Genomic DNA, 14,411 nt, shown 5'->3' on the forward strand with positions numbered 1-14,411 from the left:
TCGTTAAATTTGAGGAATGTTCTGGCTGCCATAAAATTTTGAACAGCAATTAATTGCATTGTGTTGAGATGTGCCTAGAAGCTGAAACGCAAGTCCACAAAATGGATGATCGCCATGGACTACTGAAGGGCTGCTTGGTGTCCACTCATCAAGTTCGAGCTGTAACGAGTCTACTAAACTAGAAGACATTCGTCCGGCCTGGTGTGACAGTACTGGCTGGTGTTGTTGCATCACGAGTTCAGCGAGTCAACCTACTTACAAGGTGAGTAAGAACGCACAAGCATACATCAATCTCCACTGGGTATTCTATACACTGCCAGTTGCTCCACATAAACATATTAAGTAATTAAACTCTGAATAACGTCTTTGAAGTTTCTTGTCAAAGTGTGAAATTGACTTGAAACATGTACAGTAAGTCCTCTATTTACGTTGTACCGATTTACGTCGTTTCGGATTAACGTCGCTAATGTTTGAGTACTCATGTTTCAATTTAAGTTGTCGCCGATTCACAATAACGTCGTTTACAATGACCGTAAATCTTTATTTTAACCAAAACACCGTATATAATTCGTTTATAATTCTTTGTTTCCTTCGGTAGTTAATTTATGCTATGTAGCGTAAGCTACACGTTCACCGCCTTATCTTATCATACATCATGAAGGACGCTTCCTGCTCTCCGCGCGGTGATGCAATACTACCAGCCCGCCCGCTCGGCCACCCACGTATCTCGCACGTAGAAGTGTTATCTACTTCCCGCAACGACATGGCATTTTCTCCTACCCCTTCCGGCCGACTTTGGGCCGTGGCCGGCCGGTGGCATGAAACATGGCTCATTTTGCGTTGTTTCTATTTACGTCGCGGTTTTCAGGAACGTAACCCCGACGTAAACCGAGGACTTACTGTATATCTAGATTCTAGTAAAGTTAACGTTATAACTAACAATCACGAGTTGGTTGCATGTCACAAGTAATTTTGTAGCTACACATTTTCGACAGAGAACATAAGCAAGGCAATTAAAGCAGCTAGCTGTGAAGCCTGTGCAAAACATTTTTAACTGTGATAGCCATACACCCCCAGTGTATTAAGGCTAATGTGCTCGAAATTTAAGGCTATTATTTATGCTACTTATTTTCTTCACAGGCTCCTGTAAGCTGAGTCGGCTTGTACAAGAAATGTTGGGATTATAAAAGCTTCAGCATTTTTAAATATTGTAATCTCATGCCACCACAGTGTGTGAATTTAAAGCCCTTATGTTCAATTAATAAATAGCAAAGTTGAACTTACAAAGTTTCAGCATACTTACTCTGCCAGTCTCTTTTTCCTCATGTTCCTGACCTGTTTTCACTATTCAGGACAAAAGTTACAAACAAAGACTAAATGCACCATTTTTAATAATCAAATTTGCCTTTTTATAGCAACATAAAATCTTGGCTCTATGAATGAAGTGCACTGAGAAAGTCCAAAGTGCTGTCTGCAACTAACCATCATACAAATGCTTCTCAGGCTATATGTTTTGTCCAAAAGAAAAAACTGCTTTGGAAGTATGAGAAAAAAAAATAATTTTTGTTTCCAAAGAATAAAGTTTTATTATAAACATATTTACATGAAATCAAAAATACATTTAGTTTTAAAACTAATGAACACTTGCACACCTTGTTAAAAAAAATACACTACCAACAAAAATCTCTTAATCTCATGTGAGAGAACCATTTAACTGTTTTCTTTGTTCATAATGTGCAGATGTAAGTTTAAAATAAAAAAATAATTAATTTTTAAGAAGTGATAAAAAAAAAACACATAATAGAAAAACTAAACGATGCTCAGGATAAGCTAAAAAAAAGTAAGTAAATACAAGCAAGATGGAAGAAAACACAAAGGGAACAGTGAAATGGCGCAGGAAATTTTTTTTTTATACTTTTAATTTTTACAAAATATGATTTTTCTCTCCTGCATTCATCACCACTTTCATAGTGCCATATCTGTACGTTTCTTACACCGTAAGTATAAGCCATAATTACGAAAGTACGGACAAATGAGTGGGGGCTTCGCAAAGGAATGCACTGCAAGAAGTGAAGACGAGGTGGACTGATACCAGAACTGGGAACATCAGTGACGGTGAGTGGTGACGTGAGAATGAAGCGCTGATCGCAACGCAATGGCGGGGTTAACAGAAGCACCCAAAGAAAACCTACAAGGTCACTGCGTCTGCCATGTTTCCCACTTGCAGGAAACAAAAATCTGGGCACAACCCAGATCGACACAGCAGAATGTTGAGGGCTGTGACTAGAGCCACAGTGGTCTCTACCACCAGGCTATAGTGGAACAGATTATCTGCCGATAGAACTATCGCGATGGCACGTCACGCACTCGTGCCGGATGCAGTTGGCATGTTGAGGGTATATAATATAATTGCACTTTGTATGTTCACATTTCAATGTAGTGTTTGATATTTCTTTACAAGTTGATAGGGTGATAAATAAAATATGTTCTGTACTAATTACTACTTTACAGGTATGTAATTTTTTAATGAAACACGTCTTCATGAGTACCAATTATAAACATACAAATATGGCCTTGTAGACATCAGAAGATTCAAACAGTTCAGAGAGCAAACTATGCTAAAGTTATTCTAGTGCAGAAGTCCAGCATCTTATATTTAGTCTATGGAGGAGAGGCATCTGCCACATGCCCAGGTATTTGATGGCTTGCCCTTTCTTTTATTACCTCTGTGTTTCTTCTTTCTTGAGTTTACTTCAATGCAATGCAGTTTGTAGCATTTTATTGCCAGCAAAAGCATCCTTTGTGTTTATTCCCCTTGAATTGCTAATACAAATTCATACTGTCACACAAAAATCAACATTAAATGTTTTTATTTTTTTATAAAAGCAAATAAGTTCTGTTTTAGACCCTGAAAATGCTACAGTTTTAAGGGTTGTGTGAATACTGTAATTCTTTAACGAAACGAAAATTAAAAGGATATATTTTCTTGCATATGAAATAAGAAATAGAAATATGATGTAATTTGATATAAATACAGAATATTTAATAGGCCTATTGGTAAACACTTGCAGGAAAATCATTTATACAAAACTAGTGATAAGCCTTTTGGCTGCACAATCTATTAATGTGGCGTTACAAAATTATATACAATTAATTATATACATGCATTGCCCATAACTAAAGAATTTCTTTGTAAACAATATTGACAACTTTTTTTTTCTTTTCATGAGAGAACACAAAACAGATTTTGTTTAGAAGTCACATGCGAAAGGGCTAAATAGAGCCTATCCATGTGACAAGCACTCAATGCTCACATCTATTCTTGCAACATTGAATATCTGACCCTGGCTTTATTTATTGTCACCAAAAAAGAATTGGGAACTGAAGTCGTTTAAATTGAAATGGTAGATCTGTTGATAATAATGGCATCCGCAGAATCAAAATGGATAAGGATTAAAACTATGTTAGTCACAATAGCTTTGCAAATATCCCATTTTTAAAATCAATCTTAAAAGTTTTAATGTTTACCATTAGTCATGCTTAGAGGAAAACTTGCTATCACTGACTTTTATGTAGGTATTTTTAAGACTTACAATTTTGTATTACATTAATTAATCAAGCAATGCAAATGTCCTAACAGCCACTTTTTACAACTTAATCACATAAGAATATATTGTGTAATTTGGAAGAAGTGAACAAACAGATTCGGATAGTGACTTTGTTTTATCCTATTTAAAGATTTCAAAGTAATTACAGTGAAATCTCATTACAATGTTTTTTATAATAAATAAATAAAAATTAAAAAAAAAAAAAAAAAAAAAACACCACCCATTTTTTTGGTATTTAATAATGAAATGCTTTATACTGAACTGTTACTAAATGTAAAACATCTTGTTGAGACCTGAAAATATATACTTGAAAATGAGAAATACTTTAGTGAGGTACTTTATAATGAAGTTCACTTTAGCATTGTTATTTTTAATGCAACTTTCTCAGTTAAACAAATGTTACAAAGTTATGAATTTTCATAACACTAAAATTAAAAGTAAACATTAATTCTCATGTTGAGTGGTAAGTTATCTTACATTTAAGACCACCTTTATTTTATTTTTATGTTTATGTTGTAATAGAAGCCACTTCATAAGTAAGTTCATCCAGTCATCTTATAACCAAGATTGCTTATATTCAAATGTCCTGTTTGTTTCAAGTCTGCCTTGCATTAAAAAATTTAATATTTGAGGTTGACATACATTAGAGGTAATGTTATGTTCAAGTTTGTCCTAAATTCAATTATTTTATATTTTAGAGTATTTTATCTTTGGAGCCAGCCTGTACGAATGAATGGATATGATGCTTAACAAAAAAAAATTATTATTACTAGTTTAAATATTTCATTGGAAAAAAAAAACTTTTGACTATTACTGTAATTTCAGAACATTCGTTAAGACACTTAAATATTAATTTAAATCAACATTTATGTTTCACTAACATTCATAAAGAGAATTCCTTTTCAAAATTGAAAATGCATATTGTACATGTTTTGACATTGAACTACTGAGTATTCGCACAACCATAATACATAGTTTAGGAACTAACGTAACACTATTTACGGTACATGTACTAGTATGTATGTATTTGACAAACCAATCCTTACATTATAAAATAGAATGTTGAATACATATAATCCAATTTTATTTCACATATTGCCACAGTTACTGGCATTTATAGTATCACTTAAAATGAGAAGTTGAGTAGTATTGGCTAGATATGGTGGAAAAAATGCTCTTTTTTTTATCACGACATTGTTCAAAATCAAAACTCAATGTTGTGCAAGATTCATTTTTTTAAAGGATTTTTTTCTTTCTTTTCTTTAAGTAGGCTGTTTACAATTTGGAGTGTAAAAATCACAAACACATTTTATACCTAACGTAAAAGTAATGAAGATTGGTTTGTCAGCTATGTTTTTAAAAATCTAGCAGAACAGTTGATGGAATTTGGAGGTTACAAACAATCTCCACATAGTATCTGGTGCTTAGTTTGTGTAGTGATGTTGATAATGGCTGACGTTTCATTTCATTTCGCTTCATGATTTCCACACTGGGAGGAGAAACACACAGTTCCACACTCAAAGCCAGCAGGATGACACTCAACACGTCCTTGCTACGTTACTGCTGGAGGGGCATACTGTACCCAAACTTCCTGAAGATGGACTCTCCTATGCTCTTGGTGATCAAATAGATGAATGGGTCAAATAACTGATGAGCTGAAATGGAGTCAATCACGTAATAGTAGCTGATTGGGGGGATTTTGTACTTCCTGAAGAGCTCTGTAATGATAGAACAAAGGTGTTATTTTAAAATAAATAAAAAATAAAAAAATAATAAAAAGAGCTAAGCTAAATATATAAACCCGTACTAAATTGAACTTTGCAGTACAGGTTCTGCTTAAAATGGAATATAAAAACTGTAATTTGGTTTAAAAAGTAAAAAAAATAACCAATGTGTTTGGTTCAAGACATGTAACAAAAATATTATTCTCACGCCAGAACATACCATAATTTGATATACTCATATACTTCATAAGCCCCTGCAACAATTTGACCAACTTATCATCCAAAACATAAGATTATCCACGACATGCAAATTATTATTTGAAACGAGTTCCTTCTAGATTCAATTTCCATGAAGGGAGAGGGGGATAAATAAAAGATGCCACCTTTTTTTCAAAAATTTTTAGACCATAACAATTTGCTATCAATTAATTTTCATAATTTTGTACCATCAAAGCATATTCTAAAATTTTGTAGAATGCCTGAAGTATATACAGAATGGCTGCAGCAAATAGTTTTCTCAGTGAAGCCATTGGTATTTAGTAATGAATTCATTATAGGGTATGGAATTAGTTTAACGGTAATAGTGCCGCCAACAGACACTATGCAACTACGTATCTCTTTAAATGTACAATCTCTGCCATGAATAAGGTAAATTCTCAATATTACATGATAAAATATTATTATGACATTAAAACTGTTGAAACAATTTAGCTTCTTCCTTATAATGAATTTAAACCGAGTGACAACGTAAAGAACATTACTGCAAACACCCAACAACTGACAGCTGGGATAAATGTGGGAGATGAAGAGGCACTTTTCTTTCCTTCCCTGGGTGCAAGAGGGAAGGCACATTCCAGCGTTTCTTGCCACTCCCTTTGCCATGCAACTTGTTCCACATCATCGACAGCAACTTCCTTCCCATCATTTATCCAATCTTAAAGTTCCTGCTGAGAAAGTTCAGGGAACATTACTTACTTTTTTTTTAAATGTCTATTTCAAAAAGGGGAGGCAGGTAATGCGAGTAAACACGGTAAACAGAACTGTAGGAAATAGTGGAATGCAGTTTTTTTTTAATGGCCATAGCAATAAGTTCTTCTCCAAGTTTCTTGAACAACACATGAAGATATATTCTAGTTATATTTGGAGTAATATTACAAAACATAAAATACTTTGGTAATAATTATAACATAACTACTATGAAGACACATGTTAGTTATGGTTAATGTTCTCATAAGAGAGAGTGTCAATGTCAAAGCTAAAACAAATTTTTTTAGTACCAAAAAGTTTTTAAACTGTAATCACATACTTATATGGAGTTTCCATTTCAAATACAAGGTAAAATGCAGCATTCTAAGTTGTGCTAACATATGAACAGTTTTCCCCTGTGCGATCCATTTGAGAGCAAACAACGCTCTTTGTTTGGCTTAGTTGGTGCCTTCTTGTTGCTTTTAGAACAGCTTTTTCTTTGAGGCCTAGCATATACTGTAGACTTACAAGAAGAAAGTAATGATAAGGTTAATTCTACTACAGGTTAGAAAGAAAGCTGGTTTTCTTATGGGCGAGTTTAGCACAGGGAAAATTTCTGCTGCTAGCAGAACTAGAGCAGCGATGACGGAACTTATCACCATGTGAATGGGGGTGAACGAGAGAAAACTGAATGGTTATGTGACTTTCAGTTGCAGAAAATGGTAATAAACAGCCCTTAAAGGAAGAATACATGAATATTACAATAGTGAGGTTTTTGGAATATTATGAAATAGTATGACTGGGTAAAAGGGTATTTTTTTTGTTTTTATGAAGGTTGGATATAGGATATAGGATCTACATTTACTAAACCCATTTTGTTATACATTGTAATTACGTTTGCTTTATATTATGAAAGTCGTTCTTATTTATAATATAACCGGGTAGTGGTTTGGGGTATTTAAGGTTAGGATTACCAATTATTATTATTTTTTTTTCATGACCCTCGAAGTTCGAGATCCTTCTGTTCCATAATTATTTTTTATTCCGTATGAGGAAGCAGTTAATGCACTTTCTACTACACCAAATTTAGTACACAAACATAAAACAACACTAAGCATATTTCAAAACAATATTTAAAACCATTACGAGATAAATAATATGTATTTGTAATTCAAAAACTAAACATATTGAAAGGTTTAACATGTCTTTAATATTTCAATTTAAAAATCGCAATTGTTTACCTTGAAAACATTAAAACAAATGAATGTGTTGCGTTGTTTGAACACCACTGCTATCTAGCGGCTGAACCATTTAGTGTGCCAAACTTTAAACATTGATCTTCCTAACCTGTAGTAGAATTAACCTTAGTAATGATAAGCTCTTAGAAAGGGCTGATTCAGACAGGTCAGTTCTCTCACCTAAAGCTGCGTTCTCGTTTTTCTCGTTGCACAGCAACAACACAGTATGTCCAGGCCGTCCAATCAGCAATGCTGGCTCGGATACAATCTCCGCCCCGCACAGTGCTGACACCTCCTGGGAGAACATCGCATTATCAGTCTCTTCACAAAAACGAACACTATGCTACCGTCCAAACACCGTCAGTCCAATCACTACGGTCCGAGGTCGTGGTAGCAACATTTCACAGTGTGTATGTTGTATCTACATTTCAAAGGCATAGTGCACACACACTGAATGCAGTGAGAAGGCTCGAAATGTACATATCGTGAAACAAAGGTTTCCATCATTTCAAGGCAAGACATCAAGATTCCTACTGTGAAACAACCATCATGTTAATAAGATTTCTTTTCATACTCTTAACGCATTAGTGATGTGTTGGTTCTACTTTTTTTTTTCCGGTTCTTGGTTCGGTTCCGGTTCTTAAAAATCGATTCTCTGTTCTCAGTTTTAGGTTAACCGCCACACAATTTCAAGTCACACCAACATACAGTATGCTCTAATAAATGGTGTGTGTTAGTTGAATATGACTTATTAGCGTGCCACTTTACCATAATCCAACCAAAAACAAGTCCCCCAGCCCCTAGTTAGCACAGTTGCTGCACGTGTCACTTGATGCTGAAGCAGCACTGCACCATTTTGTGATGCAGTAACATCAAGTAATACATATGTACTAACAACTTTTTTTTGCTGGGTCAGTATTTAATTTAGGAATACCAATAAAAAAATTGTCTGAGAGAAAATTTATATATTTGTTTACAAGAGATTATGTAATTTATAAACAAAATAAATAATTAACACTAATACTGCAGTAGCCACACACCAAAGCAATTGCAAATTATGTGCAGTATGTATTATAATGGATAACGTATGGTGGTATGGAACACCCAAGTAAAGAGAGGTCTGTTAAAAGAGTACAATATTAAAACATGATATGTTGTTTGAATTATAAGCAGAGACCCAAAAAATTTCTTGAGTAGTGAGTCTTAAAATTTTTTTAGGTTAACAGTCACCAAAATTCTTGGGTAAAATTGGAAAAAATTCTTTTAAGTAAATAATAAATTTCTTTAGTTAAAAATACATACATAACAAATCAAGGGACATGTTAATTTATATAAATATAACATAAATAAAATTTTAAAAAATAATTGATCCCACATATTCTACTTACAACAAAATATTTTCAGAGAAGCTAAATTTAATACTTATTTAATAAAGGCGAATTTATATTTATATCAAAGAAATAATGAAAGGAACCTCTTTGCCTTGCAAAACCCCACCCTTCAGAATACTGGAATTATTATTGTCATTGGGTCGTTTGGCTTGAAAGTCTGTGACTGGGAAAAATGTAGTTGACTAAGGTGGAAGTGCTGAGGCTGGCATGACAGGCACGTCAGGACATATGAAGGGAAAAGCATCCTATTGGAGAAAGGGGTGAGAATCATTCAGGAATGACGAATGAGACACATGGACATGGTGTCAAGTACAGTCTTGTGGCCTCAAAGGCTTTTGGAGTGAGGGCGACAGAACAGAACAAAGGCTGTTTTTGTTTTGTGTGCTTGATCAGCACGGGCATATGAGATACTTGGTTATCTTTCCTTCCTGCTTGAAGGCACCTTCTGCCGTACACTAGAAACAGGGAGTTCATTTTGTCTGCTTTAAAAAGTCTTGTTGTTTATCTAACAGGTTTTAATAACAATATTTATTTTAAGATAAAAACCACCTGAACAAGTAATATATTTTATTTTTCAAATGCTAGTTGCCTGAAATTGAGATAAATATGTATATCATCTCTGCCTCTAACTGTCGGTCCATTGCATTATCTGTAGAGGTACGTTAAAAGAGCATTTACAAACACCTTTCATAGCATTTACCTATTTTGTGGTCTGTAGCATTTTGTAGCATTTATAAAATTAGGAAAAAAGCATTTTGTAGCATTTATAAAATTAGGAAATTAGCATTTTGTAGCATTTATAAAATTAGGAAAATAGCATTTTGTAACACATATACATTGAGAAAATTTGCATTTTGCAGCATCTATAAAATTAAGATATACATAAACATGTTATACTATTTATAGCATGAAAAAAATAGTTTTTAAAATATACATTTTTTCCTGTGTACCGTCAGTCAACAGTTTACCCATACCTATATGTCCACTCACTTTCATTACAGTACTACACCCACAATGTAAATATTATTAATCCTACTGGTTGAACTTTAACATAGCACAAGTCTCCAAGTTATTTTCTGTCAGTTTCCTCCTCCTGTCGGTAAGCACAAGATTGTAGCTACTGAAAAACCTTTCAGCATCTACGCTGTTGACTGGTAACCAAAGAGATTTGATAGCTGCACAGCAAAATTCTTCAAAGTTTGGTCGCATTGCCAACAAAATCTGAAGAACATCAACTTTGGCTCCTTCTTTAAGCTGTTTCACCAACTGCTCATGGAAATTTAGGTAGCCTTCCATAAATTTCAAATCCACAGATTTGCATGCAGGCAGTATTGATCTGTTTGCATGAACAGATGCTTCATTAACCTGCACTACTTGTCCTGCAACAGCTGGGTTGAAGAGTTTGCCTGATGCCCTGTATAGATTGTTGGCTTCACATGGACCCATGTGCAGTACAAGCTTCATGTGTGCTTTTGTACAGGCATTTTTCAGGTTTTCAGTCATTTTTGCTTTCATCACTGTGTTTTTGCAACGAGACAAAAATGCTGCAGTTTTTTCTGGGAAGAATCCTTTTGCTTGTCTCCCCAATGACAAATCTATTCTTTCAAGGTGGTCCCAGATGATATGACCACAAGGGTACTCAGAGCCTTCAAAAATAGTAATCAGTGTCATCAGAGGTTAACAGATTTCAGAAACGAATGTGATCTGTGTCTTTACCTGCATTTCCAGTTCTGGGGTTTGGAGTGTTTCGCATACCAACAGACTACTTGCATTTTTATCTTCATACTGAGAAAGAAATTTTGCAAGAGGATCTAGGTATGTATGTGTCAAGATAAACAACACTCTTAAACCACGAATTCCATCTTGTGATGACTGGTTTAGGAAACAACACAGGAGGTAATTCAGGGTATTCTGACATCAGAAAGTTAATATACAAATTTTTTATCTTTCTGCCATGAAGAAAGGACATTTTCAGGTTAACAATAAGCCTGTTAAGTTCTGGCAGTTCTGTCATAAAGACATCTCCAATGAGACTAATCTTGTGGGCCCAACATTTAAAATGTATCAAATGGTCTCCAACAAGAACTTTCAGAGCAGAGAAGCAGGTAGTATTCATATACCGAGCTGAATCTGACACCAGACCAACAATGTGATCATATGAAATGCCATATTTCTGAACAGTATCTACTATAGCTTGACTACATGTTGTCCCTGTAGCTATATCAAGAAAAGAGCAACTGGCAAGAGCAACCTTTTGTTTTGTTGAACTGTTTACAGTTCTAAACAATACTGCAAAACACATCATCCTTGAATGTCAGTCATTTCATCAGCAACTATTACAATGTCTTCTCCTTCAAATTCTTTGCAAAGTCTCTCTCTCTCATCTTCGCCACACGTCTCTACATAAACTCGTCTCAACTTGTCGCCCGCTGGCAAGTCACCAGATCCCTTAACATATTTTGACAAGTATTCACGCACTGCTGGATTATCTAATTTATGTAGTGGTATGTTTGCCTGTAGGAATGTCTTCACAGTATCCATGACAAATTCTGATTTTTCCTGCTTGGCTTTCTTTGCATTTTCATTTATTTCAAACAAACTGGCTTGCCGCTTGCTGGACTAAGGGTCACTTTCAACAGATTTTTTTTTGCTTTTATGCCCACCTGACTGACAGTGCTTGTCCAAGTTATCTTTCTTCTCCCATTCCAACCTTATATTACATATCCCACAAATTAAAATTCCCGATTCACTTACATAAAATTTTTCTTCTTTGTAGTCTCTCGCACGGTCTTTAATAGTTATTTTGGGTCGCCCCATATCTAGAGATAATTATACCTACTTCCACCGAAGCACAAAAAAAAAAAAATGCAAAAAAATGAACAATGCACCGACTAGACAAATGTCACAACATTTGTACACACAAAACTATGGTGATCTGATCTGAAAGCAGCCAAAACAGTGCGTGCGCAGCGAAATAAAAAATGCATGCGATGATAAACGCCTCGAAACGGACAGTGTGAGCGCGCCGACTCGACTGTATGCTGAGGCTCTTGCACGTACATGTAGTTCGAACTTCCAACGCCAGATCAACGCGGCAGCACTTCAGATGTGCTGCGATCTGTTGTCGATATTCGAACTACATCGTCGAATCACAGCTTTTGTTCGCGGCGAGCTTGTGCCGTGCCGTGTTTATTGTGTTGTAATTTCTTGTTAGTAAACAACCCTCGGAAGCAAAAAATAGCAAAATCGAAAGATGTTTCGTCTTGATTACAGCTGATTAGATAATGTTGCAAGCTAAATAGTTTTCAAACATAATATTGATATATTTATTGTGTTCGCATTATAGGTTAGCGCCATGGACGGGATTTTTTTTTTACTATACATTCGACAGTAAATGCGAATGCGCGACCAAAATTATACGACTGTGTTTGCAGAATCCTGAATAACGTATGTATTTGCCGTTAAAACATTAACGGTATACTTAATTAGTTAAGTCTTATTCTGAACATATTAATTTGTTGTGTAGGGACAATCGGCACTTCTTTTAATGATTTTCCAAGTTTTGTAAATCGTCGCATATATTTCGCAAAAACCCGGAAATTTCGCATCTATTTCGCATTTATCGCAATTGCGATTTTAACGTACCATTAATAATCTGCCATGTCATACCATAGTTTTGGTATAGAATACAATAATTTTATGTAACACTGAATTACATATAGTGTACCATAATATGTGACACAATGCACCATATATATGGTTCAGCATACAATTGTTATCATGCATTCTCGCATATTTGTTTAACGATTAAAGAAAAAATTAAATAACTAAATTTTTTTGTGTATATTCATGAATATATATGAAAATTCTGGAATAAAATCATTTACAAAAAAGCCCCTGTGTGATTTGCAAGTCAAAAACAGTTTAAAACATTTTATTTCTCACAGTTTAGTAGTGTGTGGTAATTTTACGCAAACTTGTGAGTCACGTGAGCTGAAAAATCATAGGTAATACCCACAGCATTAGACAACGTTAAATTTTAAATATTGGTTGTTTATTTCTAAGATAAGTTTTAAAAATATATTGAAACTCTGGTATTTTTCATAGGATCTACTTTTAGTTGAAATTATTCCTGTCTACTAGTGAAAAGAGGGACCAAAAAGGGTTGGAATCTTGGCACAAAGAACTCTTTTGCTTATTTTCGTGCCCGCAAAAGCCTGCAGTTTTCAAACATTTATAAACCATTCACTTGTAATACGGGACTCTAAGTGAAGTAACTGACGTGTGTGGCATTTTACCGGAAGTCGACTGTATTTTAATCGGGGGAAAGATTTGGCTGTTCAGCTTTCCATGGTACTGGTACCTGTACCTGTACTGGGATTATATTTACGGTTCTCGGTGCTTGATAATTTGCTGAGAACCTGGGGCACCGAGAACAGAGAACCAGCACCGAGCCATCATCATTAGCAATGAATACTACAATGCAGCTAACATACAGTTTATGTTAGTACAGTACCTAATCAGTTTCATTGCTGATACTAGTTATCTTTCAAGTACCTGTACATCCATAAATGGACTAATTTTCAAAAAAGTTATAGTGCACATTACCATAAAATTTTTCAAAATACACATATTAAAAAAATACTCCTTTGTAAAATCACTTTAGATTACTGTATAAACCCACGTACCACCCGCCCCCGGGTAAGACCCGCACCCTTATTTTTAGAATGCCATGGTGGGAAAAAATGTTTTTATTGCAAATCTGCATGGAAAAAAAATAATTTAGTCGTGATTTATTTTCCTTTCAAACAGTAACAAATCGTAAAGAATTACCAAAAAAAGTACTATGCTTACTTATTACAGCCTCGGCATTTGCGTCAAAAGTGTACAGATGGCAGGCAACTGCAATGTGGCAACATCGCGCGAGTAGAACGTGGCATCGGCGCGCGCGAACGATAACAACATGCCATGTGTGCGCGTGACCTTGCCCAGCTCCCAGCTGTTTACAGTTACAATCTTCCGCGTCCATTATCGTGCGCTGGGCAATGACCTCGTTCAAACAAAATAAACGATAAAGCACGCAAGTCCTAGCCACGCATAATAAAAACTATTTTTATTACATACATAATAAAAAACCTTGTGCCTAAATGTGGCATATTCTACAGCTTCCTCAACTTTAACATATGGCTCTGAAATGCTATTAATTTCTCATCGTAGCTTGTCGGTAAACGCTGGCAGATTGTAGTACGCCGCCTCATGGACAAACCCTTTCTTACCATGAACCTGCACATCCAGTTCCTACTTGCTTTAAAGCCTTCACCCAAGCCAAGTTCACGAGCAATTTGCAGCGCCTTTAGCGAACACATTTCCGTGCTTACATCGTACCCAAATTGCCGTCTGTCCTGATGTAAACGTGGAGTCTTTCGTCTATCTCCGGAAACTTTGCTACCGCACCACGGAACGCACGTCTATCGCCACTGGCTG

General features: G+C 35.2%; 1 protein-coding gene across 1 annotated transcript in view; it reads right to left on the bottom strand.

Annotated features, from left to right (window-relative positions):
- Positions 1-990: 990 nt before the first annotated feature.
- LOC134542479 (uncharacterized) overlaps positions 991-14,411 on the bottom strand; it is a 51,015-nt gene continuing 37,594 nt past the window's right edge. The window contains exons 9-10 of the mRNA XM_063386797.1: positions 7,717-7,831; positions 991-5,326 (exon numbers count right to left, since the gene is read on the bottom strand). Coding sequence (XP_063242867.1) covers positions 5,166-5,326; positions 7,717-7,831 — 276 coding nt within the window. The 3' untranslated portion in view covers positions 991-5,165. The remainder of the gene's footprint in view (positions 5,327-7,716; positions 7,832-14,411) is intronic.

Source organism: Bacillus rossius, assembly GCF_032445375.1.
Source record: "Bacillus rossius redtenbacheri isolate Brsri chromosome 4 unlocalized genomic scaffold, Brsri_v3 Brsri_v3_scf4_2, whole genome shotgun sequence".
NCBI lineage: Eukaryota > Metazoa > Arthropoda > Insecta > Phasmatodea > Bacillidae > Bacillus > Bacillus rossius.